General features: G+C 45.3%; 1 protein-coding gene across 7 annotated transcripts in view; it reads left to right on the top strand.

Moving 5' to 3' along the window:
- Positions 1-23,595, top strand: part of LPP (LIM domain containing preferred translocation partner in lipoma) — a 454,652-nt gene that overhangs the window by 220,750 nt on the left and 210,307 nt on the right. For all 7 annotated transcript variants that reach the window (XM_032777311.2, XM_032777310.2, XM_032777322.2 and 4 more), the window contains one exon: positions 766-884. In XM_032777311.2, the coding sequence (XP_032633202.1) occupies positions 766-884 (119 nt within the window). The remainder of the gene's footprint in view (positions 1-765; positions 885-23,595) is intronic.

Below are 23,595 nucleotides of genomic sequence, written 5' to 3'. Positions count from 1 at the left end.
CCCATCATATCTCCTTCAGTGCCCTGGCTTTCATGCTGCTTATACACCATTCTGCATCCTTCACATGTCCGTGTCATAAGGGCACAGGGAAAGAGCTCTCGCGGGGTAATCTGAACGCGTAGCCGTATTGTTCTCTGTTGGTGGCTTGTATGACAGCAGCTCCCAGAAGCCCTAATGAGGGGCCTACTGTGTTAGGTGCTGTACAGACACAGTCCTTGCATCTGAAAAAAATAAAGGGGGGATAAAAATCTATCCCCCAGGCCCCCAAATCTCCCTCTTTATGTAGATTTGCGGCAGTATGTCCACTGGGCATTGATTTAGGAACACCACAGTTTTCTTTAGAGGCTCGCTATCCAATATCAGCTTTCGCCCTGGATATATTTGAGGCTTTCCTAAGGGGTTAAGGCACTTCTGGGTTCACTGCAGTAGAGATGTAGAAGAGCTGGCATGTGGCTCCTCAAGCCTTGGATCCAAAGATTTCAGAACAATTTACAAACATTGATTAACCCTCATAAGCCCCCTGTGAAATAGGTGGATGATGTTAACTCCCTTTGGCAACCAGGGGAAACTGAGGCACGGATCAGTTAAATGACTTGTTCAAGGTCACACAATGAGTCAGTGGAACAGCTGGGAATAGAACCCAAGAATCCTGACTGCCCAGGGTCCTGCTCTAACCGCTGGCCTCATTCCCCGCTCCCTGTGTGGTTAACTTTGTTGGCTCGTTTGCACTATCTTAGGCCTAAATCCTGTGATTATCTGTTGTAGATTTCCCTCTGCCGCCGCCGCCACCGCCACTTCCTGGAGATGATCTCGGGAACCTCCCAGCGCCTCCTCGTGCCTTCCCCCCCCCACCCTCTACAGATGAGGCTGGTTTCAGTGTGCAGGTAAGGCAGTCTGAGTGTTTCCTGCTCAGGCAAGTCATAGTTGGGATGGACTGTGAGTTGTATGTTCATGGTGATCAAACAAGAGGTAGGGGAGTGCTGTGGTTTGAGAAAGAAGAGAGGTCAATAGTGGTGTCCTCCAGTGCCCTGTACTGGGACCAGGACAGAGGACTATAAGTTCATTTTTGCTGTGGAGAAAGTAAATAAAGAAGTGTTGTTTACTCCTTGTGATAACACATGAACTAGGCGTCACCAAATGAAATTAAGAGGCAGCAGGTTTAAAACAACAAAACGAAGTATTTCGTCACACAACACACAGTCAGTCTGTGGAACTCTTTGCCAGAGGATATTATGAAGGCCAAGACTATAACAGGGTTCAAAAAGGATCTAGGCAAATTCATGGAGGATAGGTCCCTTAAAAGCTATTAGCCAGGATGGGCAGGGATGGTGTCCCTAGCCTCTGTTTGCCAGAAGTTGGGAATGGGCGACACGGGATGGATCACTTGCTGATTCCCTGTTCTGTTCATTCCCTCTGGGGCACCCCTGGCATTGGCCACTGTTGGTAGACAGGATACTGGGCTAAATGGACCTTTGGTCTGACCCGGTATGACCGCTCTTATATTCTTATGAGAGCCTTTAAAACCAAGTCAGCTGTAGCTGCTTGCTTCCCGAGTGGGAGAATATTTGACCCACAACACGCTGGGTCATCAAAGGAACACAGGGCTTGATCCACTCTCGCCAAAGTCACTAGGCCCCTTCTCCTTGACTTGAATGAGAACTGGATCTGGTTCAGGGAGTCTGCAGTATGCAGTGAAATATGTTACACCTTTCCTTGTGGATTTCCTTTGCCACCTGGACAAGGTCCTGATGCATCCTGGGAGGGACTGTTACATAAAACCCCGAGCTGAGACTCGAGAGACGTGACTTAAAGCCCTAGCCCTGCCACAGACTTGCCACATGACCTTGGACACATCTCTTAATCTACCCTGTGGCCCAGTTCCCTGTCTGTAAAATGGGGATAGTAGCAAAGGGTTCTTAGGAGGATAAATATGTTAATTACTGTGAGACATTCAGATGCTAAAGTTCTGCCTTTCTAAGCACAGAGATAGAATATCGTCTTGCAGTGGGGTATACAGACCCTGTCTGCCATCTGGCTGGCAGCAGGTTAACGTTCTTGAGCGAGGACCATGGCTTCAGTACATTTAAATGCTAGGATTACCAGGGAAACTGGCGGCATGGGTGGTCCTAGCTTTAGGGAATTAGGTGATTCCCTGGCAAATGTTGTTCTTTCTCTTACCTCTCTGAGAAGAGGGAATGTTAGAGTGATGGTCAAGGTAAAGCAAGTGACAGATCTCCAGGCCTCTAGCCTGACCTGCCTCAAACTGCACAAGGTCATTGAAGAGAAACTCTGATTTTTAGGCTAAAGAATTCTTCTTTGCCAGGAATCTAACTAGGTTGTAGTACATCTATCTGTTGACAGGTCTAATGATGCTCCCCAGAAAGCCTGAGAAGATGGCATTGCTGAGTTCAATGTTACGATTTCTATCAGACTCATTCTTATCTTCAGACCCACACGCCTTGTTCTCATGATCTGGGCCAGACATCTGTAGTTTATGCCCTATGGAGTATCAATTAAAATAGTAATACCTAGCTCTTTTATGATGCTTTCCATCCCTTGGTCTCAAAGCAGCTTCACAAAGGAGGGCAGTATCACTATTCCCATTTTACAGATGGGGAAACTGAGGCAAAGTTGGTGCTCAACTTGGACAGTGAAACTGAAGCACTTAGTTTCACGCATTAATTTTCTTGCAGTAATAGCGCAGTGCTGCCATATTTGGATTCACAGCACTGTAGGGGAAGAGGAGGTTTAAGTCCTCTTTAGTGGGGGATAGCTCAGTGGTTTGAGCATTGGCCTGCTAAACCCAGGGTTGTGAGTTCAGTCTTTGAGGAGGCCACTTAGGGGTCTGGGGCAAAATCAGTACTTGGTCCTGCTAGTGAAAGCAGGGGGCTGGACTCAATGACCTTTCAGAGTGTCTTCCAGTTCTATTAGATAGGTATATCTCCATATATTAATATTTTACATATACATTTTAAATGTTTTTAAACAAGGTGGGGGAACGGGAAAAGGAGAGGAAAATGAAGTGTGCTCGAAAGATCCTCTTAACTGAAATTCACTGGGGAATGTTCCCAGAAAGGTGGTGAGGGCATGGCTGCTAGTATGTTTGGCAAGTAAGGAGAAAAACAAAGAGGCTATTGCCACATTGGCTTGTGCTCAATTAAAAATACAAAAACAAACAACAACCCGAAAAGTAAGAAAAAACCCAGACGGGAAGAAAAATGCAGTCGATGTTTGCCAACGACAAATCGACAGATGGGGGAGGGAGAGAGAGAGATTTTGTTTTCGGGTTTCTAAGAAGGAATTATAAACTGCACAGGGGAAAGTGAGAATCTGTCAACAATTCTCTCTAGCATTGCCTCAGATATATTGCTGTGATGCAGATAGACCACAGCTAATAGCAGTCACGTGATGTTTACTTTCATTGTTGGGCAGGATGATCTATCAGTTAGAGCATTGCCCAGGGACCTGGGGAACCTAAACGTTGTTCCCAGCTTTGCCACTCACACTCTGTGGATAAAATTCACACAAGGTCTGCGTCACTGATGTCTTGTATATAAACCCCGTTATGGCAAGTTCACTGCTGCACAGGGCTCTGTGCTGGCATCTTGTTCTTCTCCTTGGCCTTCCTCTGCTTGGTGGTTGTACCACTCAAGAAGACAGCTGAGAGCCCCTAAGCCTCCAGTTTGAAATGCCTAAAGCTCTTTGAATGACATGTTCAAATCTTGAAAGAATCAACTCAGTCCTCTGTTCTGAGATATGATTCGGTTTAGTGTCCAAGTGTGCGTGGGTGGGTTTAGATGAGCCCTGTCTCTTCTGCTTGGGCAGTAGAGATCCCATGACGCTTCTTAGAAGAAGAAGAAGGGTTAGCCCCGGTGTCCTTGGCCAGCATTTCAAAGACTCAGCTGAAAAATTTGGCAAGTGAGACTGGCATGTCCCTATTCTGCCTTAGTTACCCTGAAAAGGGCACGCAGATTTATTGAAGAGCCTCCACGCACCTTTGTAAAGAAAGTAAGAGGTTGAATTGTGTTCGGTTTTGCATGGGAGAATTTTGATAGACCTTCCATTAGCTCCTTCATGCCCCAGACCGGTTAGAATGAAGTGGGGCACTCAGAAATAAGGACGTGCCACTGGAAATGCTAGGTGCATTGTTTGTCAGGGACACACACAGGTTTCCAGATGCAGCAAGGGTTTTTGGAGAACTTAGTTTGAGTAGAACAAGAGCTGCTCCAAAAGACAAGTTACCTGAACTGCAGACTTGCAAAGGGTTTCCCACCCTTGCTCCTTTGTCCTGACTGGATTATAAGCTCTTTGAGGCAGGGACTGTCTCTTACTACATGTGTGTACAGCTCCTAGCACAGTACTGATCTGATCTTCACTGAGGCCTCTAAGCAGAACTGTGATACAAGTAATAACAGTATCTGTGTCTTACATAGTACTTTTCACTAGCAGCTCTCAAAGCACTTTATAAAGGAGGAGAGTGTCATTATCCCTATTTTACAGATGAGGAAACTGAGGCCTAAAGAGTGATGAAGTGATTTATTCCAGGTCATCAGGGGGTCAGTGGCAGAGCCATGTCACCTGAGTCCCAGTCCAGTGCTCTATCACTTAAGCACACTGTCTCCCTATAATTAATATGAATAAGTTATGAGTAGTAATAAAATCTAGAGCTCGTGAGGATATGTTTACACTGCAGTTAAAAACCCATGACTGGCCCATGCCAGCTGACTTGAGTTAAAGGGCTGTTGAATTGCAGTGTAGACATTCGCACTTGGGCTGGAGTCTAGGACCCTGCAAGGTGGGAGGGTCCAGGAGCTTGGGCTGCAGCTAAGCCCAAATGTCTACCCCGCGATTAAAAAGCCCCTTACCCCAAGCACTGCAAGCCCAAGTCAGCTGGCCCAGGCTAGCCAGTCCAATTGCAATGTAGACGTACCATGCGTCTCCTTGCTGGCTGGGCGAAGAAGGTGGGAAGAGAGAGTTTTGGGGTTCAGAGAAGTGACTAAAAATGAAGGTTAGAATGGAAACACTTCTACAGCCTTAACTACAGCAGTTGCCAGTGCTCCCACGGTGCCGATATACCCGCATGGTAGACACTGGGATGTTCAGTGCAAGAAGAGGCTTTACCCCTGCCATTGTATAATTCCTCTATGAAATACCTGTTGTTGGCAGAGGATGGAGAGGCTGCATGACTCGGGGACGGGAAGGGGCATTCTGCTTTTCTGGTGGCTTGCTCTGGAATTTTGTAAATCGGAAAACAAAGCATCCTTCCTCCAGGAAACTGCTTAGAAGAGGCCCGCTCCTTGTACTCCCTCTCCCAGTGAGTGAGAGAGACAGACACAAACACAGGCTCGCTCCAGCCAGTGTCAATGGATTAATTTGCAAGCAGCGGAGGTTGCTAGGCATTTCACTGGCTTGCTCCCAGTGAATGTTAGTGGCGTTGTCTCTTCACTGCTGTGACTCATCTGCTAAGCTCACAGCCAGCTGAAAAGGACAGCCTTTTTTTGTTTTTGTTAGCGTGTATAGAGACAAACCTTTGAAACAAGCGGCATTTTTGCCAGGAGAGGGTGCTGCTTCTACTGGCTCCACTCAGTTCTTTAGTGAGAATCACAACTGCTATATGCCTTTAAAAAATAATACATTGCATTCCGTTCAGCGCTCCTGAGCGGCAGAGCAGGCCTAAGAGGGGGAAAAGATACGTTCAGCCTTCCTCTACTGTTAGGTTTTGTTAACCGCTGGCCTGACCTGGGGGACGGGTTGAGCTCAGGTGTGCGACACCGAGGAATGACTGCAAGAATTTGGGGCATTAGCTAATGGCCAGGCTTCACTGTACTGGAAATGAACGGTGGCTCTGGCTGATTCTCTGTAAGTAGCACTCCAGGCTGTGCATGTTTGAGGGCATCCTTCCGCAGATTTTGTAGGCTTTTAGAGCCTGACATGTAAAGCCAAAGCCTGTTTGTCCAAATCCCTGTGATAAGAAACTTTCTTGTATGTGAAATTAAACCATGTACCCGCTAACTTAAACCCTCTTATACCCAAACCTTATTTTATCAGAATGCTGTTCATGTCCCTAAAAAAGGGTTCTGCTGTGTTCTTTGTTAAAATCAAATCAAATAAATGTTATTGATGTGTCTAAATGCTCATGTATGCTTTGTATGAACAAATATGTATGCGTAAATAGACACAATGCATGAGTGTTTATAAAGCACGTATGAGAATATATGATATGTGGGTACCAGAAATATAAAGGTAGCTGGGGAATAGACATATTTTATCCCTGCTATTTTTATTCCCATCATGTGAGTAGTGTGATCAGTAAGTCCAGTGATAGAAGTGGGGGTGGGGGAGAGGGGCAGGTTGGGCTGAGTATTTCTTCCAATCAAACCTTGATGCAGTTCATCTTATAAGCAAGCACATGTGTTGTTTCACAATGCCAAACCGCAGTCTATTTTAAATCTTCTATAACCCTCTGTTCTCATTTATTTAAATTTTTAGCCCCTACTCTCTTCCGAGTAGACAACAGTGTTGATAATAAGCAGCTAATTTGACTGAAACCGGAAACATTTTAATAGTATAGCATAAGTTAGTTTTGCATCTAATCTCTCTGCTCGGATATTAATATCTTGCTATGTTGTCTGCATATTAAAGCATCCTGGACAAGGGGCGTAAGGGAAGCACAGCTGTAAATAGGCTTGGACAAATTCATTTTTTATTTTTGATTATTTTAACAGATAATATCTGCATTTGATTTTAAGCATTTTTACTTATTTTGTCGATTTACATTCTCAGTGGCATAAAGTTGTGGGAGTGTCAGACAATTATGTAAGAGTCTCTAATAGGTGCTCCAGCAAGTTCTGTAGATTTCAGTTATTAGCAATGGAAATATTTTTTCTCCCCGTTTGGCTGTTTATGGTGAAATCAATGTTTACACATATTTACCAATGTTAAAAAAAAAATCTATTCCTTCCAAGCCTAGATATAGCCAATGAACCATTTTCAAATTATTATTATTTATTTATTATTTGTGTTACTTCTATTCTAGTAGTGTCCAAAATGTGCGAGGTGCTGCACAGACTGAATTATTTGGCAAGGGAATTGTGCCTTCCTCTGTGTTGGACAACGCTGAGCATACTGAGAAAGACTGGGATATAGATGATAAAGAATAATAGGAAGACCCATAGGAAGACCAGACAGAAAGCTGACAAAGTTTGACTTCTAGTGTGACAGGTCTTCACGGGGTACAACCTGGATTGTGTCCCACCAACCTGGGCTCCCTCTCACACTGTGATGATGTTGCTAAGCCACAAATCTCTGGCAGGTGCTTCGCTTACACAGACAGGGACACACTCAACTGAGTTACATGAATACTTCTCCCAGCCACTTGTGAACCAACATCAGAGAGGCGACAGCCAGTTCCCCCCAGCTCTCCAGCCTTGCTCCCCAGGGCTGTACCGTCCTGCCCTTGTCAGAAGCCTGAGCAGTGTAAGTTCATTAAGTTCATCACTTCTGCAAAAGAAAGTGATTGTACACCAGCCTTTGTAACCTGAGCAGATTTCCCAAGCACTTCAGTCAAAACGCACTGTTTAGGTACAGTATAAAACAGATTTATTAAGTACAGAAAGATTGATTTTAAATGATTATAAGTAGTGAGCGTAGAGATCAAAGTTGGTTACCTGAGAAATAAAATCAATTCAAAGTGTAAGGTCTATAAACTTGACAGGATTTCACTCAAGCAGTATCACATCCTGTTAGTACAAGCTGGTCACAGATCTTCAGTACATAGGCTGGAACTCATCTCCAGCCCAGGACCACCTTCCCCTTGTCAGACTTTGTCCTCCAGATGTGTTTCCAGGCGTTGAGTTGTGGGGGGGAAGTGAGACCAAGTAATGACGTCACTTGCCCTCCTTTGTAGTTTCTTCCAGCTTGCTGGAAAGACCCTTTGCTATGACGTGAATCAAGCAGTCTCCATTGTCTCCCTGCTATCTCTGAGAAGTCTCCACAGTATACAGATCCTGGGATGATCCTTGGGAGTGTGGATTCCCTTCAGTGGGCCATCAGTGTGTCTGGCTGCTCCATTGTTGTATCTGAAGGGCTGGTTGTGGGTGTTCCCAACCTCCAGCATATTTCAGTAACACACACATAGCAAAACATCATAAATTTCCATACAGTGATAGCACGTACAATCCAACAGGATATTAATGTTCAACAGATCAAGACTTTTAAAATAATAGCTCGCAAGGCATACTTTGTACAGAGTATATCATAGTTACATGACAGTGTTGAATATGGGGGTTCCAGGGTGCTGTTTTGAGGTACAGAATGTAACACCTAGTGTAGATCCAACAGTGGCCAACAGAAGGCGTAAGGGAGTAGGAGAGTTATGATGTGCAGGCTTGGAATATTTAGGCAGAGGAAACGGAGGTTTGAAGAGTGGCCATTCTGCCATTGGTGCACCGGGGTGCTGCCCCACCCAGGAAAGGGACCAAATGAGATCAGAGTAAAATAACATTCTCCTGATCCCAATTTGAAGTGCCATTCACAGCAGTGAACTTAACAGACTGGCTCTTCCGCAAAGGGTCTCTGCAGGAGTAGCTGCACTTCTGTCCCGGGTTGTGAAGTCCACATTGCATTAGCCCAGTGGTTCTCAAACTAGGGTCGCTGCTTGTTCAGGGAAAGCCCCTGTCGGGCCAGGCCGGTTTGTTTACCTGCTGCATCCGCAGGTTCAGCCGATTGCAGCTCCCACTGGCCACGGTTCGCCGCTCCAGGCCAATGAGGGTGGCAGGACGCAACGACCAGCACATCCCTCGGCCCGTGCTGCTTCCTGCAGCCGCCATTGGCATGAGTGGCAAACTGCGGCCAGTGAGAACCAAGATTGGCCGAACCTGCGGACACGACAGATAAACAAACCGGCCTGGCCCTCCACGGGCTTTCCCTGAACAAGCAGCGGCCCTGGTTTGAGAGCCATTGCACTAGGGAACACCAAAGCAGCATCCAAGACTCAACTGAATGGTCCAACGGCCGCAATACAGAAGGGTATGTCTAAAAGATTGGCTGAAGCTGAATGCCCTCCTTAAGATGTTGACCTGCCTTCCTGTGTGAGGATGAAGTTTAAAAGGATGAAACTTTCAATAACACCAGGGGAGGTGGAGCATTACAGAGAGCCAGAATTTGGAGTGAGAGGGACTAGCATTTTTATTTGATGCTTTAAGCCTGGCTGTATTCTGTGATAATGAATCAGTTTTAGTCAGACAAGTACAGTGCACAGTGGAATAGTGAGGCACTGATTTTGGAGGCTAGTCTGTTGTCTGATTTCAGTTTTACATCAAGTAGCCCCGGGCAAAGTAGACTAACTTTTTTTTTTTTCAAATAAATTTCAGCCCTTTTGTGGGAGAACATTTTGCACGGGTGCAGTGGTAGCTAAGCTGCATTCCAAGAAACACCCAATGCCCAAAACTCCCAGAGCTAAAGCAACATTCCTTTCTCTCCCTCTTAGTTCCCATCATATGAAGAAAAATAAAGGTTTGTGCTCTGCTCTCCTCGACAGGCAGTTTTGTTGTCGGAAAACGTTGCCTTTGCAAAGAACATGCAGCACAGTGACAGAGCAATCCTGAGTGCTTGTGAAATTACCACTGGGAAAATGTCATATGAGAGTGAGGTTGGAAGGAATTCTTCCTAGGAGAGCGGGATATGCGGTACTTTAAAAGTCGTACTGCTATTACGTTCCATCTTAGCAGAGCCATTTCCCATAATAGTATATTTCTGTTTTTGTTTTGCTGATGAAAATGCAGCAAGCCGGTAAGCTCTGATGCACAGGGGAGCAGGTAGGAATGAGTCTGACTGGAAAAAGGTTATATAACAGTTTTAAAATATATATATATGTAGGAGGGGTAAAAGAGAGAGGCTTGTGCCATGCTGTAGCCGCTTAAACTACAAACTGCGCTCAAGAAAATGAGGTTTAGTGTAGGCAGGTTCTCTGTAAGCTTCCCCTCACACCAATGTGCCAGTGCCCCACAATCGTCACCTCCCCACATTCTGTTCCCGGGCTGGTTCTCTCCCTGCACCACCCCCCATTACAACTTTGCTAATGTCTCTTGGTCCTAACTTGTTTCAATGCTGGGCTGCCTATGCACGGCTCTGCCAATGCACCTTGCTCCTATCTTGCAATACATTTCTGCCTTTACCCTTAGAATTGTGGCCAGCTCATATGTGATTGGGTCCAAACCACCCTCCACTTTCCTGTTAAGGGGAGGTGTGAGGGCCCTCAATCCCATTCAGTGTCAGATAATGCTGCCAGAGTGGTAAGTGGCCTTCTAGAAACTTGCATGGAGCTAGCATTGCCCTTAGCAAAGGGAATCCTTGTTGGTTCCTATGGGAATGTCGGCTCTAAACAGAAGCATAAGTTAGGGACATTTCCTTGAGGTCTAGTGTAGATAAGTACCCATCCGAGGGGAATAATTGTGAAAGCAAGTTATGGACATGATTTCCCACTGAAAAATAACCAGGTGTATTGGTTTATCTGCAATTATTCAGCACCTAAATATATTCCCACAAGCTGTCTAGGGATGGACCCAGGTGTGAGGAGTTCTGTGCATCGTGAACATCTAAGCCATATTTGTTAGCAGCGTTATACAGAGAGTGTGTGGACTGTGCTGGTTATTTATTGATCAGTTTTGATGCTCTTCTCATGCAGGTTGTTTTCATTAACCTTAGGTCTGTTAAGGTTTGAACCAAAACACAACCAGACAGAATTTTCGGAGTGAAAATGGTGGGTCATCCAAATCACATCCTTCTCACTTTTTCAAAGCCTCAGCCCCATTGGGTGTAAATACTTCAGCTCTGATCCTCTGGGATGTATGAGGCACAGGAAGGTAGAGCTGGTAAAGGAAACCAGGAGAAAGGGATGGAGCACACATCTCTAAAGCAATTCCCGTTCTTAATGAGTCAGCAATTTTATGTACTCTAGAGTAGGCTCAGTTGGGACATTTCTTGGACCATTTTGGGGAATGATCTTTTTCCCTCCAAGAAAAATTCTGACAAAACCAAAGTTTTCATTTTTGTCAAACATTTTCTTTTGAAAAATTTTTCAAGTTTCAGTTGAAAAAGGCAAAATGTTCAACTTTATTTTCACATTTTTTGTTTCCTGGGAAAGCCATTATCGAACCAAAAAAAAAAATGGATTTTGGGAAAATTTTTAGGAGATGGCATATCACTCTTGTATGATGGGGGAAATATTAATGGCCCTGATTTACCGGTGGGGAAACTGAGGCACGGAGATGACATGATTTCACTGAGACCGCACAGGGAGTCAGTGGCAGAGATGGGTGTTAGATCTGAGTTTTGACTAAAGTTGCATGACGGTTGGTGGTTCTTTTGAGGGAGGCCCAGCACAGCCTATTTCTCCTTAAAGGCAGTTAAGCTTTGCTCCATCATGACTGTGTTGGCATGCCCGTAGCTGATGCAGCCTGCCTCTCCCCTCCAGCCATTCTCTGCCTGGTTCATGCAAAGGAGCTCTGCTTTCCTGTGAGGATCAAAATGGCAGGAGCGTCTGTGAAGAGGTACCTACTTATCTGGAACCAGCAAATGCCCTTTCTCCTCAGCCTGCTGCGTGGGAATGTCCTGTCCCCAGAGGGTGACCTATAACTCTCTCCCCTTTCCTGGGGAGACACCAGACAGGTGCACTAGCGATTGTGCTATGTGCTAAGAAAGTTGCGGTTGGAGAGTGGGTGTGGAGTGCTGAAATTTTAGCCACCAGGCCAGACCTAGCTGTCTTTGTGAGAAGCAAGAATGAGCAACCTGTCCAGATGCATCATCCCATTCAGAATTCCAGTTTACAGGGTGAGACCCAAAAGATCCACCTGTCTGTTCTCAGGGAGCCCTCGCCAAGGTTTCAGTGGTACCGTTGGCTTTGCATGGAGTTTCAGGTGCAAGAAGACTCAAAATCTCAAAGTGAAACTGAGCCTGAACCATTGACTTTTACATGATCTATATATGTGTTTGCCTGAAGCCTGAGTCCAGTTTGCCAGGTGCTTTGGGAGGCTCTTCGGTCCTTGCAAGCTTCTGTTCTGTAAGGAAATGGGTAAACCAAGAGAGATTGCAACCAACCCTTTCCATCCTTCCCTAGCAACTGGTGTGAAGCATGCAGCTACAGTGTTGGAATGCTGTAAGCATCGAAGAAATAAAGGGTTAAATATTCCTTTTATCTCCATGTGTTTTGCAGACTCAAAAACTAAATAAACCACTCAACCCAGCACTTTGTTTAAAAAAACAAAATTCCTTAGCTTGCAAAAGAAACATGGCTATTATAACTGAAAGAGCTTTAAAGATCTATTTTGCTTTCCCCAAGTGATGCTTTTCATTTAATTTTTGTGCTTTACTCAGCTTGGACAATGAAAACAGTCAAGTTTGCTTTCTTTTCTCCTTGTCAGTTTGACACTGTGGTTTTCAGAGGACCTATTCAGGAAAGTGCTTCAGTGGGGCTTAAGTCACAGTGAAGTCAATAGGGTTTAAGCACATGCATAATGTTGAGTACATGTTGAAGTGCTGCCAGGATGCCAGGCTGCTGAATGTAGGTTTCTAACATGTTTGAGTTCCGATAAGAGTTTTTACAACATATCTGTTCAGATTTGGTTTTGTAAAATGGTTCGTTTGAACAAAACCTCCATCTTTGATTAAAACTGCTTTACTGTGTCCCTTTGAATAAGCTCTTTATTAAACTGTCACAACAAACAGACGAGCATGGGACAGCAAAGAGGAAGCAAGAAATCACTGAAAGGCTAGAGAAAGTTAAATGATGCAGAGAAGGGAAGCATGGGAAGAAATCAGAATCTGGGCATCTCCAGCCTTTGACAATGATGTTACAGAAAAGAGGTGGATTTCAGAGCTAAAACCACAATTCACCTAAGTCCCTAAGGATCTGCGTAAGTCTCATTGAAGATTAAATATAGCTGGAAATAAGCACGTGCTTTTAACTGGCTGCTAATTGTCCAAGAGGGTGACCAATATGCTGTATGTCTCTATGTATTTTTTTCATACCATGTTTTTTTTTCTATACTAGCATCTTCCTTGGTCAGGTCTACACATAGTTTTTGTGTCTATTGAATTATGTTGGTTGGGGTTATAATTTTATACTGATACAGTGAAAGTGGAACGTCCCCTTGTGTGGACACAGTTTTACTGGTATAAAGGTGTTTGTACTGGTTATTCTCATAAATTTGGTTTCCACACCTGTACAGTTAAGGTAGTACAAAAACTGGTTTGTAGACAAGCCCTTACAAATGCCATCAAGCCTTTATTTCTGATTTTCATAGATTCACAGAGTTTACAGCCAGAAGGGCTCATTAGGTCAGTGGTTCTGAACCAGGGGGGCAGGGCCCCTTGGAGGGCTGTGAGCAGATTTCAGGGGGGCCACCAAGCAGGGCTGGCATTGGCCCAGGGCAAAAAGCCAAAGCCCCACTGCATCAGGCTGAAACCTGGGGCCCCGAGCCCCATCAGTCGGAGCTGAAACCGAAGCCTGAGCAACTTAGCTCTGTGTGGGCCCCTGTGGCGTGGGACCCCGGGCAATTGTGTTGCTTGCTACTTGCTAATGCCGGCCCTGGCTTTTATATGCAGAAAAGCAGTTGTTGTGGCACAGGTGAGCCTTGGAGGTTGTTATAGCATGTTGGGGGGGCCTCGGAAAGAAAAAGTTTGAGAACCCCTGCATTAGATCGTGTTGTTTGACCTCCTGTACATCACGAGCCATTAAATTTCACCCAGTAGCCTCTGTATTGAGCCCAATAACTTGTTTCACTAAAAAAAGAACAGGAGTACTTTTGGCACCTTAGAGACTAACACATTTATTTCAGCATGAGCCTTCGTGAGCTACAGCTCACTTCTTCGGATGCATAGAATGGAACACACAGACAGGAGATATTTATACATACAGAGAACATGAAAAGTGAAGATTATTGCATCACACAGAAGGTCTAATCAACTGAGATGAATATCAACAGCAGGAGAAAAGAAACGCAACAACAACTTTTTGATAGTTGAAAAGTGACCCAGAAGGTGTGAGAACTTACATAGGGAATAGATTCAATTAGTGTGAATGACCCAAAAACCTTCCCGATCTTTGTTTAAGCTGAGTTATATTGTATCTAATTTGATATTACTTTCAGTCAGCAGTCTCTCTTTGAAGTCTGTTTTTAATGATTTTTGTTTCCAATTGCCACCTTCACGTTGTCACTGAGTGGTAAGAGGTTGAAGTGTTCTCACTGGTTTTGAATGTTGTGATTCCTGATGTCAGATTTGTGTCCATTTATCTTTTGCGTAGAGGGACTTGTCCATTTGGCCCAATTTACATTGCAGGGGCATTGCTCGACGGCGATGCATATATCACTTGTTGAGTACTGTGCGAGGTAACACCCCTGATTGGCGTGCTGATGATTTTAGGTCCTATGATTGTGCACGTTGTATAGACATGTGGACAGAGCTGGCATCGGGCTTTAGTTGCAAGTCTTCTGGGTTATGTTACGTGTATGGTGTCGGTTGCTGAGTGAATATTTGCTCAGTGGGAGCTGTCTATAACGAGGACTGGCCTGTCTCCAAGATCTTGAGGTGTAGGTATTCTTTAAGGATAAGTGGTAGTCTTTATGTGCGCTGGAGAGGTTTAGTTGATGGGCTGATTAGGTAGCGGCTAGTGACATTCCTGTTCATTTCTTTGTTGGGCCTGTCTGTAGTGAGTGGCTTCTGGGTTATCTTCTGGCTCTTGTCAATTGTTTTTTTCAACTTCAACAGCGTGGGTGTTGTAGTTTAAGAATGCTTGATAGAGATCTTGTAGGTGTTTATCTCTGTCTGAGGGATTGGAGCACATACGGGTGTATCTCAGAAGCTTGCTGTGACAATGGATCGATGGTGTGTCCTGGATGAGAAGCTGAAGAGGCATTGTTTAGGTAGTTATAGCGGTCAGTGGGTTTCGGTATAGGGTGAGTGTTTATTGTGACCATCACTTAATTAGCACGTAGTGTCTAGGAAATGACCGCTTGTGTGGATTGGTTAGGCTGATAGTTGATGGTGGGATGGTAAACTTGTTAAATCATGGTGCATTCCTCGAGGGCCTGCTTTTTCATGAGTCCAGATGATGAAGATGTCATCAATGTCTTTTGAATGATTACCAAAATAGACTACACCCATCTGCTCAAAAAAACTCCCTGAGAAAGCACAGGAACAGATCTGTACGGACACTGATCTAGAACCCACCAGGTGTATATCTATTTGCTTCACAAGATCAATAACCTGGAATCCTGCGACGTGCCTCATCATCTCAAGCATTGCCCTTAACAGCAGGATTGTCTGGCTATGTGGAGTCTCTCAGGCCCTGTGCTTACCTACGCCACACTCCCAGCTATGCTGTCGAGACAGCCACTGACTCCTGAGTGAAACTATAATCCATCAATGATCTTCCCAGAAACACCATCCTGGCCACTATGGATGTGGAAGCCCTCTACACAACCATTCCCACAAAGATGGACTCAAGCCAATCAGGACAGTATCCCCCGATACTGTCACGGCTAACCTGGTACTGAACTTTGTGACTTTGTCATCACCACCAACTATTTCACATTGGCGGACAATATATACCTTTCAAGATCGCGGGCACTGGCTATAGGTACCCTGCATGGCCCGCGCAGTATCCAACATTTTTATGGCTGACTTAGAAGCAACGCTTCTTAAGGCTTCTTCGTTCCTATGCCCCCTAACTCTACTTGCCGCTACATGATGACATCCGATTGGTCACAATTAGAGGGCTCGTGATAAGAGGTGGGTGCAATACTGGATGGATAACCGTACTCAAGAGAGTGTTATATGCTCCCAATCCTGCTGGAAAGAGTATAACAAGTGTGGTCCGCAGGGGTCTTGTTTGGGACCGACTCTGTTCATATCTTCATCAACAACTTAGATGTTGGCATAGAAAAGTATGCTTATTAAGTTTTCAGGATGGTCTGACAAAACTGGGAGGGATTGCAGTGCTTTGGAGGACAGGGTCAAATTCAAATGATCTAGAAACATTGGAGATGGTCTGAAGTAAATTGGATGAAGTTCGATAAAGACAACTGGCAAAGTAGGCTCACCATTAGGAGGACAATCAGTTTCCACTATACGCACTGGGAAGACGTCTAGGAAGGAGTCATGGAGAAAGGGATTAGGGTCATTTTAGTTGGACGCACAAGCTAAATATGTAGTCAACAATGTGTTGATACTGTTGCAAAAAAAAAAGCAACGTGATTCTGGGCTGCATTAACAGGTGTGATGTGTAAACAAGACACGGAAGTCATTTCTTCCGCATCTTACTCTGCGGCTGGTTAGGCCTCAACTGGCGATATCTGTCCAGTCGGCGGCACCCATTTCAAGAAAGAAGTTGGAGAAATTGGAGAGGTCAGAGAGCAGAGCAACAGAAATGACTAAATGGTCTTGAGAACATGACCTATGATAGAGGTGAAAGAATTGGTTTTTAGTTTGGGAAAGAGGAGACTGAGAGGGGACATGATAGCAGTTTCAGGTATCTAAAAGGTGTCATCAGAGGAAGGAGAACAACTTGTTGCCGCTTAGCCTCTAATGATAGAACAAGGAAGCAATAGGCTTAAACTGGCAGCAAACACGGAGATTTGGCTGGAATTAGGAAAAAGTTCCTAATGTTAGGGTAGTTAACCACTGGAATGAAATTGCCTAGGGCGGTTATGATCTCCATTCTGGAGAATTTAAGAGTTAGTTAGATAAATGTCTATCAGGGATTACTAGGCAGTTTGTCCTGCCATAGGGGCAGGGGACTGGACTCGTGACCTCTCGAAAGTCCCTTCCAGTCCTAAGGTCTATGAATCTCTGAACTTTATTATCACTTCAAAAGTTTTTTTTTCCCTGCTATTGATAGCTCATCTCAATTGATTAGACTCTTCCTGTTTGGTATGCATCTTCCACCTTTTCAATATGTTCTCTGTATGTATTAAATATCTCCTGTCTGTGTGTTCCATTCTATGCATCCGAAGAAGTGAGCTGTAGCTCACGAAAGCTCATGCTGAAATAAATGTGTTAGTCTCTAAGGTGCCACAAGTACTCCTGTTCTTTTTGCGGATACAGACTAACACGACTGCTACTCTGAAACTTGTTTCACTAAAGCTTTTCTTCCAGAAAGCCATCTAGGTTTTATCTGAAGACATCATGAGGTGGAGAATCTCCTACTTCCCTTGGTAGTTTGTTCCAGTGGTTAATCACCCTTGCTGTTAATAGTTTGTGCCAGGATTTTAATTTGAATTGTCTGGCTCCAGCTTCCAGCCATTCATTCTTGCCTTTCTCTGCTAGATTAAAGATCCTTTCACTACAGAGCTTTTCAAACTGTGGGGTGTGCCCCCCTATGGGGGTGTGGAAGAATTTTTTTGGGAGGAGAGAGCAATGACGGTGGCTCCGCACAGTGGGACTCGGGGAGGGAGCATCCCCTCCACCCTCGACTCACCTCAGCAGGCCACCCAGCCTTGCATGTGTCTGTTTTTATCTGGGTTGGGGGTGCGGGGTGCAACCAAAAATTGTAACTCAAAGAGGTTAAGAACCGCTGTGCTAGTACCTGGTATTTTCTCCCCGTGAAGGTACTTGGACACAGTCATTAAGACACCTCCCAGTCTGCTTTTTCATAAGCTAAACTGATTGAGCTCTTTAAGTCTTTCATTGCCAGGCATTTTATCTGGCTGCGGAATCATTTTTGTGGCTTTTTCTGTCCCCTGTCCAAATTTCCAGCGTCCTTTTTAAAAGGTGGACGCTAGAACTGTAGACTGTCTTTTAGTGTCAGTCCTGCCAGTGCTGTATCTGGAGATCAATCAGCTCCCTGCTCCTGTGAACTAGTACCTTGGTTATACATCTAAGGGAAGCATTAGCTCTTTTTTGACACAGCATCACACTGGGAGCTCAAATTGTGTTGCTTGTCCACTCTGACCCCTAAATGCTTTTCATAATCACTGCTTTCCAGGAGATAACCCACACCCCAAGTCTATGCGCCTCCTGCACACCTTATCTCCAGTTATATAATTTAAGTGATTGGCACGATAAAAAATTGCTGTGAGATCTCTGCTGATAGAATTTTGTTTAGAGGGGCTTTTAAAATAAGGCTTATTAATCAGTTACACTGTATACAAGTGTGTTATCTTGACCCTTATTAGTTCGTAGGTCTGGGCAAAATGTTTTGGTGGTTCTTTCAAAAGTTTACAGCTGAACTGTGACTAAATACAGCTTTGAAACTTTACTATGCAAAAGAAAATTGCTTCTGTCTCTTTGTTTTTTAATGGTTTCTGTTTAACACAGTATTGTGTATTCCCCCGCCCTGGTCTCTGCTGCTGCCTGATAGGATGCTTCCAGTTCCAGTCGAGGTGTTTGGTCCACTGGTCAGTTTGTAACTCTGGTGCTCTGAACTCTGAGCTTCTACTGTACTATATTTATAGCATTTTGTGACTATATATATTGGAGGTAGTTGGTTACTGTTTGGTTGTGGGTCCCACTAGAGGCGGATGCTGAAATAGCCAATATCTAGTTTTAGTTCCCAGTTATTCTGCAGGCAACATACAGCGCAGGGAACATTAACTCAACTTAATGGCTAATTAAACATTAATTTGTGATGAGACTGGAGCATATTTTAAGTTAGTGGGGGAAATGGGCAAGGAAATGGGAAACTTTAACAGTGGCCATAATTATCAATAATGAGCCCTAATGGAATTTTTATTAAAGCAAAGGAAAAGGTTGTATTCCTTGCTCCTGTGAAGTTAGCTACAGTCACCAACAGTCTTGCTGGTTCAGGAGGGTTTTATGGCCGGCCGATGGGCTTTGTCTTGCCCCATGAATAGAAAGGCGCATCGTCCTGCAGAAGGCGTAAAGAAAAAATGACACATTCCATTTTCTATTGTATTTTCTGCTGATGAACAAAAACGTTTTGCTAATTCAATTTAATTCCCAAGGACGAGCGGTTGTAATTCCAGCCGGCGAACATTAAATTGCCTTAATGGCAAAATAAACTAGTTTTATTCCTCCCCACCCTATTTAGTTTTCAGACATCTTGATGTACCTTCTTAGTTTATGAATATACTTCTCAGCTCACTGCAGATTTTGCATCTGGTAGCACAGCGTACACAAGCATCCTGAAGTATTGGCAAACCCAATGTGCTGCTGGTCTGTCAGATCCTTGGAACCGCTTCTCTTTTTCTCCGTAGGCAGCAGCTTCACATGCTGCTCTCTGTCACTGAGCTAGGACTCCAGAGGCAGTGAAGTGCGTGGCCTTTTAGTCTAAACCTATTGAAAATGCTGTCCTATGGTGGAAATTAGATCTAGCGAGATTTGAGCACTACTGAACCTTAATCCTCGTTCAGCCTTGAAATCTGAGCCCTAATCCAGCCTAGATTCCAGTGTTTGTGCCTGTTCACACTGCCCAGCCAACCCAGCTGTGGAAGAGCAAGACAGATACTGTTCTCTTCCAGGCATCTTCAGCACAGCTGTCACGCAAGCCCCGCTTCTATAGGCAGCAGAAGGAGAGACCGTGGCTTGATTTCCAGCTTCTGATATGGAATTTTCTGGGCTGGCAGTTAGAAATCTTTTTGTGCAGCTTGTACACTGAGCAGTGTGATCTAGAATCATTGAGTGAGAGCTGATACAGACCCTCTGCATTATCATTTGTCAAGTCACTTTTTGGAGCCTATTGGTGTCGCAAGATGCTTCCTGCATTGTTTGCAGCTGCTGCCGCAGCCTCCTTCTCAAACTAGTTTTCTCCCTCACATAATGGTGCGCTTGCGGCCCCAAGCATGCCATTCTAAATTTTGTTGTCTTCTGTCGACATGCTTCTGTACCGGTTGTATGGCAAACGCCCTGGATAATCCGCCTTCAGCACCAGTTCTAGCAGGTCAGTAGGAAACACAGTAGAAAGCAGAGATTCCCTTTAGCTGAGCTCTACCGGTGAAGAGCGTTTCAAGGGCAGAAGCTTTCTTTCTCCTCCCTTGCTGGATACACAGTCCTGAGTCCCCAGAGCCAAAAGCTTCTTTGGTGACCTCAGAAGCAGCAACCAAACCGCACCTTGGATGCTTGCAGCGCAGGGACCCAGCCCCTCAGCGTTAGCCCAGAAGCTCCTTGGAAAGCAGTGCAGTAGTGGAGGGCTCTCTGGCATGCCGTTCTTCTTGCCATCTGCCATGGTGGCACAGCTCCTCAACACGAGGTAACTAACTGGCCAGTTTTGACAGGATCTGGGCACCGTCTGTAGGTGCGGAAACGCAGTGGCTCCTTGCCCACGAGTCGATCCTCATCGCGGCAAGCGATTTCAGCTGTAGGCTGCTAATTGGCTGTGGATTTATATCGGATGAGTATTTGGAGCTCGATAGCGTTGACAGGCACTTCTGTTCTTCTAATGTGCTCCGTCAGGACCAAGAAACTTGAATATGGAAAACGAAAGAGACATTAGGGTGGCCTGGTGGATAGAGTACTGGCTGAGGCCTCAGGAAGACCAGGGTTCTGTTTCCAAATGGCCTGCTTGTGTGCAAATCGCTGCTTCTCTCTGTGCCCATTTTCCTTTCTCTGTCTTTTGGTCTGTTGTTGACTTAGACTGTAAACTCCTCAGGGCGTGACGGCCTCTTACTATACTTACAAACAGTGCCTAGCACGATAGGACCTCGATCTCTGGGGAGACCGACAGGTGCCACTGTACTACAGATCATGAATAATAAAGACATTGCCTTTCCCCCTCAGCCCCTTCTGTCTCAAAAGAATGTCGGCAAGACTCTGTGCCAGCCCTGTTGCCTATAGCATAGTGTGTATGCTAGGGATTTTATGGCCTACACTGTGAATTATGGCTTGTCCTTCAGAGAGGCAGACTGGTGGACATTCAGGATGGTATTTCCGTGAATTTGCCTGCATGACCTTGCCTGTAAATGTTCAACGTTCTGCCGCTTCTGTGACCTGTGAGGGGCTTCTGATTTAGGCCTCTGGCTGGGGCTGGTGCGGGAAGCTTCTGTGATGAGGAAGAACCTAGTGGCCGTGATATGGTGGTTGCAGCCTGCTAGTTGCAGTCAGCTAGTTAGCTACATCGTCTGTCCACTCACAAACCTATAAGGAAGAAGGTGGCGGCCAGGCAGCGTTCTGTGCCCCAATGCTTCTTGAATGGATCAGTATTGTGAACTACCAGAGGGCTATATTACCAAGACCCAAACTCATCCCATGGCATTGGGCGTGAATCCAGAACGCGGCTGAACCCAGCCGTCAGAGGAAAAGCACCAACGAACACATCCCACATCCAGAGTGAGGTTGTAGGCTGCTCATCAAGGTACAGAAGTAGCCCTGTCTTAGCCGTGCTTAGCAAATGATTCTGTCACTCACCTGTCTGTATGCCACAGCTGTACCACATAGCACATACCACGCTGGGCATCTTCAAAAGCACCACAGGTTCACTGGTTAATCCTCACAACGCAAGAAACCCGTAAAAGGATTGTTATTTCCATTTTTGTGGGGAAACTGAGGCACAGAGAGCCAAGCTGTCACAGTAGGTTTGCACTGGAGCTGGGATTGGAACTCAGAAGCACACAGCTCCTAGTCCTGAGCCCCTAGCGCTGCCTGCATCCTGCGAGGTTATATTTATGTCACGGGCCATACAGGGGCAGAGATGCTAACAGGAGCCCTGCCAAGAGAGGCATCTGGCTCTGTTATTTGGCTGGTGCTCTTGTTATTCTTCATTGGCTGTTTATGGGGTGAGTGGTAAAGTCCACCCACCGCCCGGAGAGACGCTGGATGGAGCACAATGCCGAAGGGTGTCCCGTCCCCCAGCCCTGTGCGCCTCTTTTCCATCCTTTGGAGGCACTTTCAACCAGGTTCAGCAGATGGAAGAATTTAGGGGGAGAGACTCAAAAGCACTCAGCATGAGCCGAACTCCACTCCCACTGTCGACAGTGGGCGTTTTACCCCTGAATTCCATGAAAGCAGAGCTAGGCGAATGCCAAGTGCTTTCGAACAGCCCATTCTTCACCTCGCACTGGTGTCTTTTGTTCGAAAAAAACCCAGCAAAATAAATCCGGTAACGTTGTTTCACCTGAGAGAGGGAGAGAGGGAGAAATTAAACCCTAACTTCTTTTTGCTTTTATCCTTCTTGTCATCACAAGACTAACAAGGATATTCCAGGGCTGGCTCCAGCCGGATGGAACAGCAGGGAAGTTCTGTTCTGTTAGATCCCTTATTTAGCCATGTCTGTTGAAATCACGGCAGTCACATCTGCTGAAACCTCCCATCATTTCAGATTTGTTTCAAAAGGCTCAATCTCGCCATTTTTAAAGGGCACTGCTGCTTTTCCAACCTGTCCCTGATGCCCGGAACAGTGATTTCACATCAAATTTAGCCTCTCGGGTCCCTACCCCACATGCAGGAGTCATTTTTTGTCTTCGCATGCCTGTTTGGCGGGGCAGCCTCCCCTGAACTATTTTAATGTATATTTGGGGATTTGAAACAAAACCTTTGCTCTTGTCTTTAGGTTCAGGGGGGGATGTACAGTGGCGAATCTGCGGGTGCTTTATTTACCTTATGCCTTGGAGGATGCCTCTGTCTGCTGGTTTTCAGCTGCAGCTGTTGAGTCTCTCTGCACTGCAGATGGCTTTGGTGATCTTGGAAATGAGTGATGAAGAATTGTATAGCCAGTGAGATGAGTAGCAAGGGGGTATGGTGTGGAAAGGATCCTATGGCTGGCCGTGGTGTCATTGGAGAAACGGGGCACAAGAGATGAACACAAATGTCAAACTGGACTGTGTCGAGTCAAAATCACTGGTGAAAATCTGTTACATAACGTAACATAAGAACATAAGAACGGCTGTACCGGGTCAGACCAAAGGTCCATCTAGCCCAGTATGTGTCTACTGACAGTGGCCAATGCCAGATGCCCCAGAGGGAGTGAAGCTAACAGGCAATGATCAAGTGATCTCTCTCCTGCCATCCATCTCCATCCTCTGACGAACAGAGGCTAGGGACACCATTCCTTACCCATACTGGCTAATAGCCATTTATTGACTTAAAACACACGTGATTTAACCAGTTCTCTTTTAAACAGATGTTAATAGTCCTCGCCTTCACAACTCCTCAAGGTAAGCAGTTCCACAAGTGAGCTGTGCGCTGGCGTGAAGAGAGAACTTCCTTTTATTTGTTTTAAACCTGCTACCTATTAATTTCATTTGGTGACCCCTAGTTCTTGTATTATGGGAATAAGTAAATAACTTTTCCTTATCCACTTTCTCCACATCACTCATGATTTTATAAACCTCTATCATATCTCCCCTTAGTCTCCTCTTTTCCAACCTGAAGAGGCCTAGCCTCTTTAATCTTTCCTCATATGGGACCCTCTCCAAACCCCTAATCATTTTAGTTGCCCTTTTCTGAACCTTTTCTAGTGCCAGTCTGTTGCGCTCACTCCTTGTGAGTACAACAGGTGTTAAAAATGCCGATTGGCATTTCCCCCGTAGTTAAATAGGAGGTAATTGTGGTGAATATGGGGCATACCTGGGGAAATGCTGTGTACAGGCGAGGCACACGGTGTTTTGAACTTTGGCTGCATGGAGGCTCTATGCCACACACACA

This window comes from Chelonoidis abingdonii, chromosome 8 (genome assembly GCF_003597395.2).
Source record: "Chelonoidis abingdonii isolate Lonesome George chromosome 8, CheloAbing_2.0, whole genome shotgun sequence".
NCBI classification, from domain to species: domain Eukaryota; kingdom Metazoa; phylum Chordata; order Testudines; family Testudinidae; genus Chelonoidis; species Chelonoidis abingdonii.
Note: the sequence above shows the minus strand (reverse complement) of the source record. Positions and strands in the feature narration are given on the sequence as shown.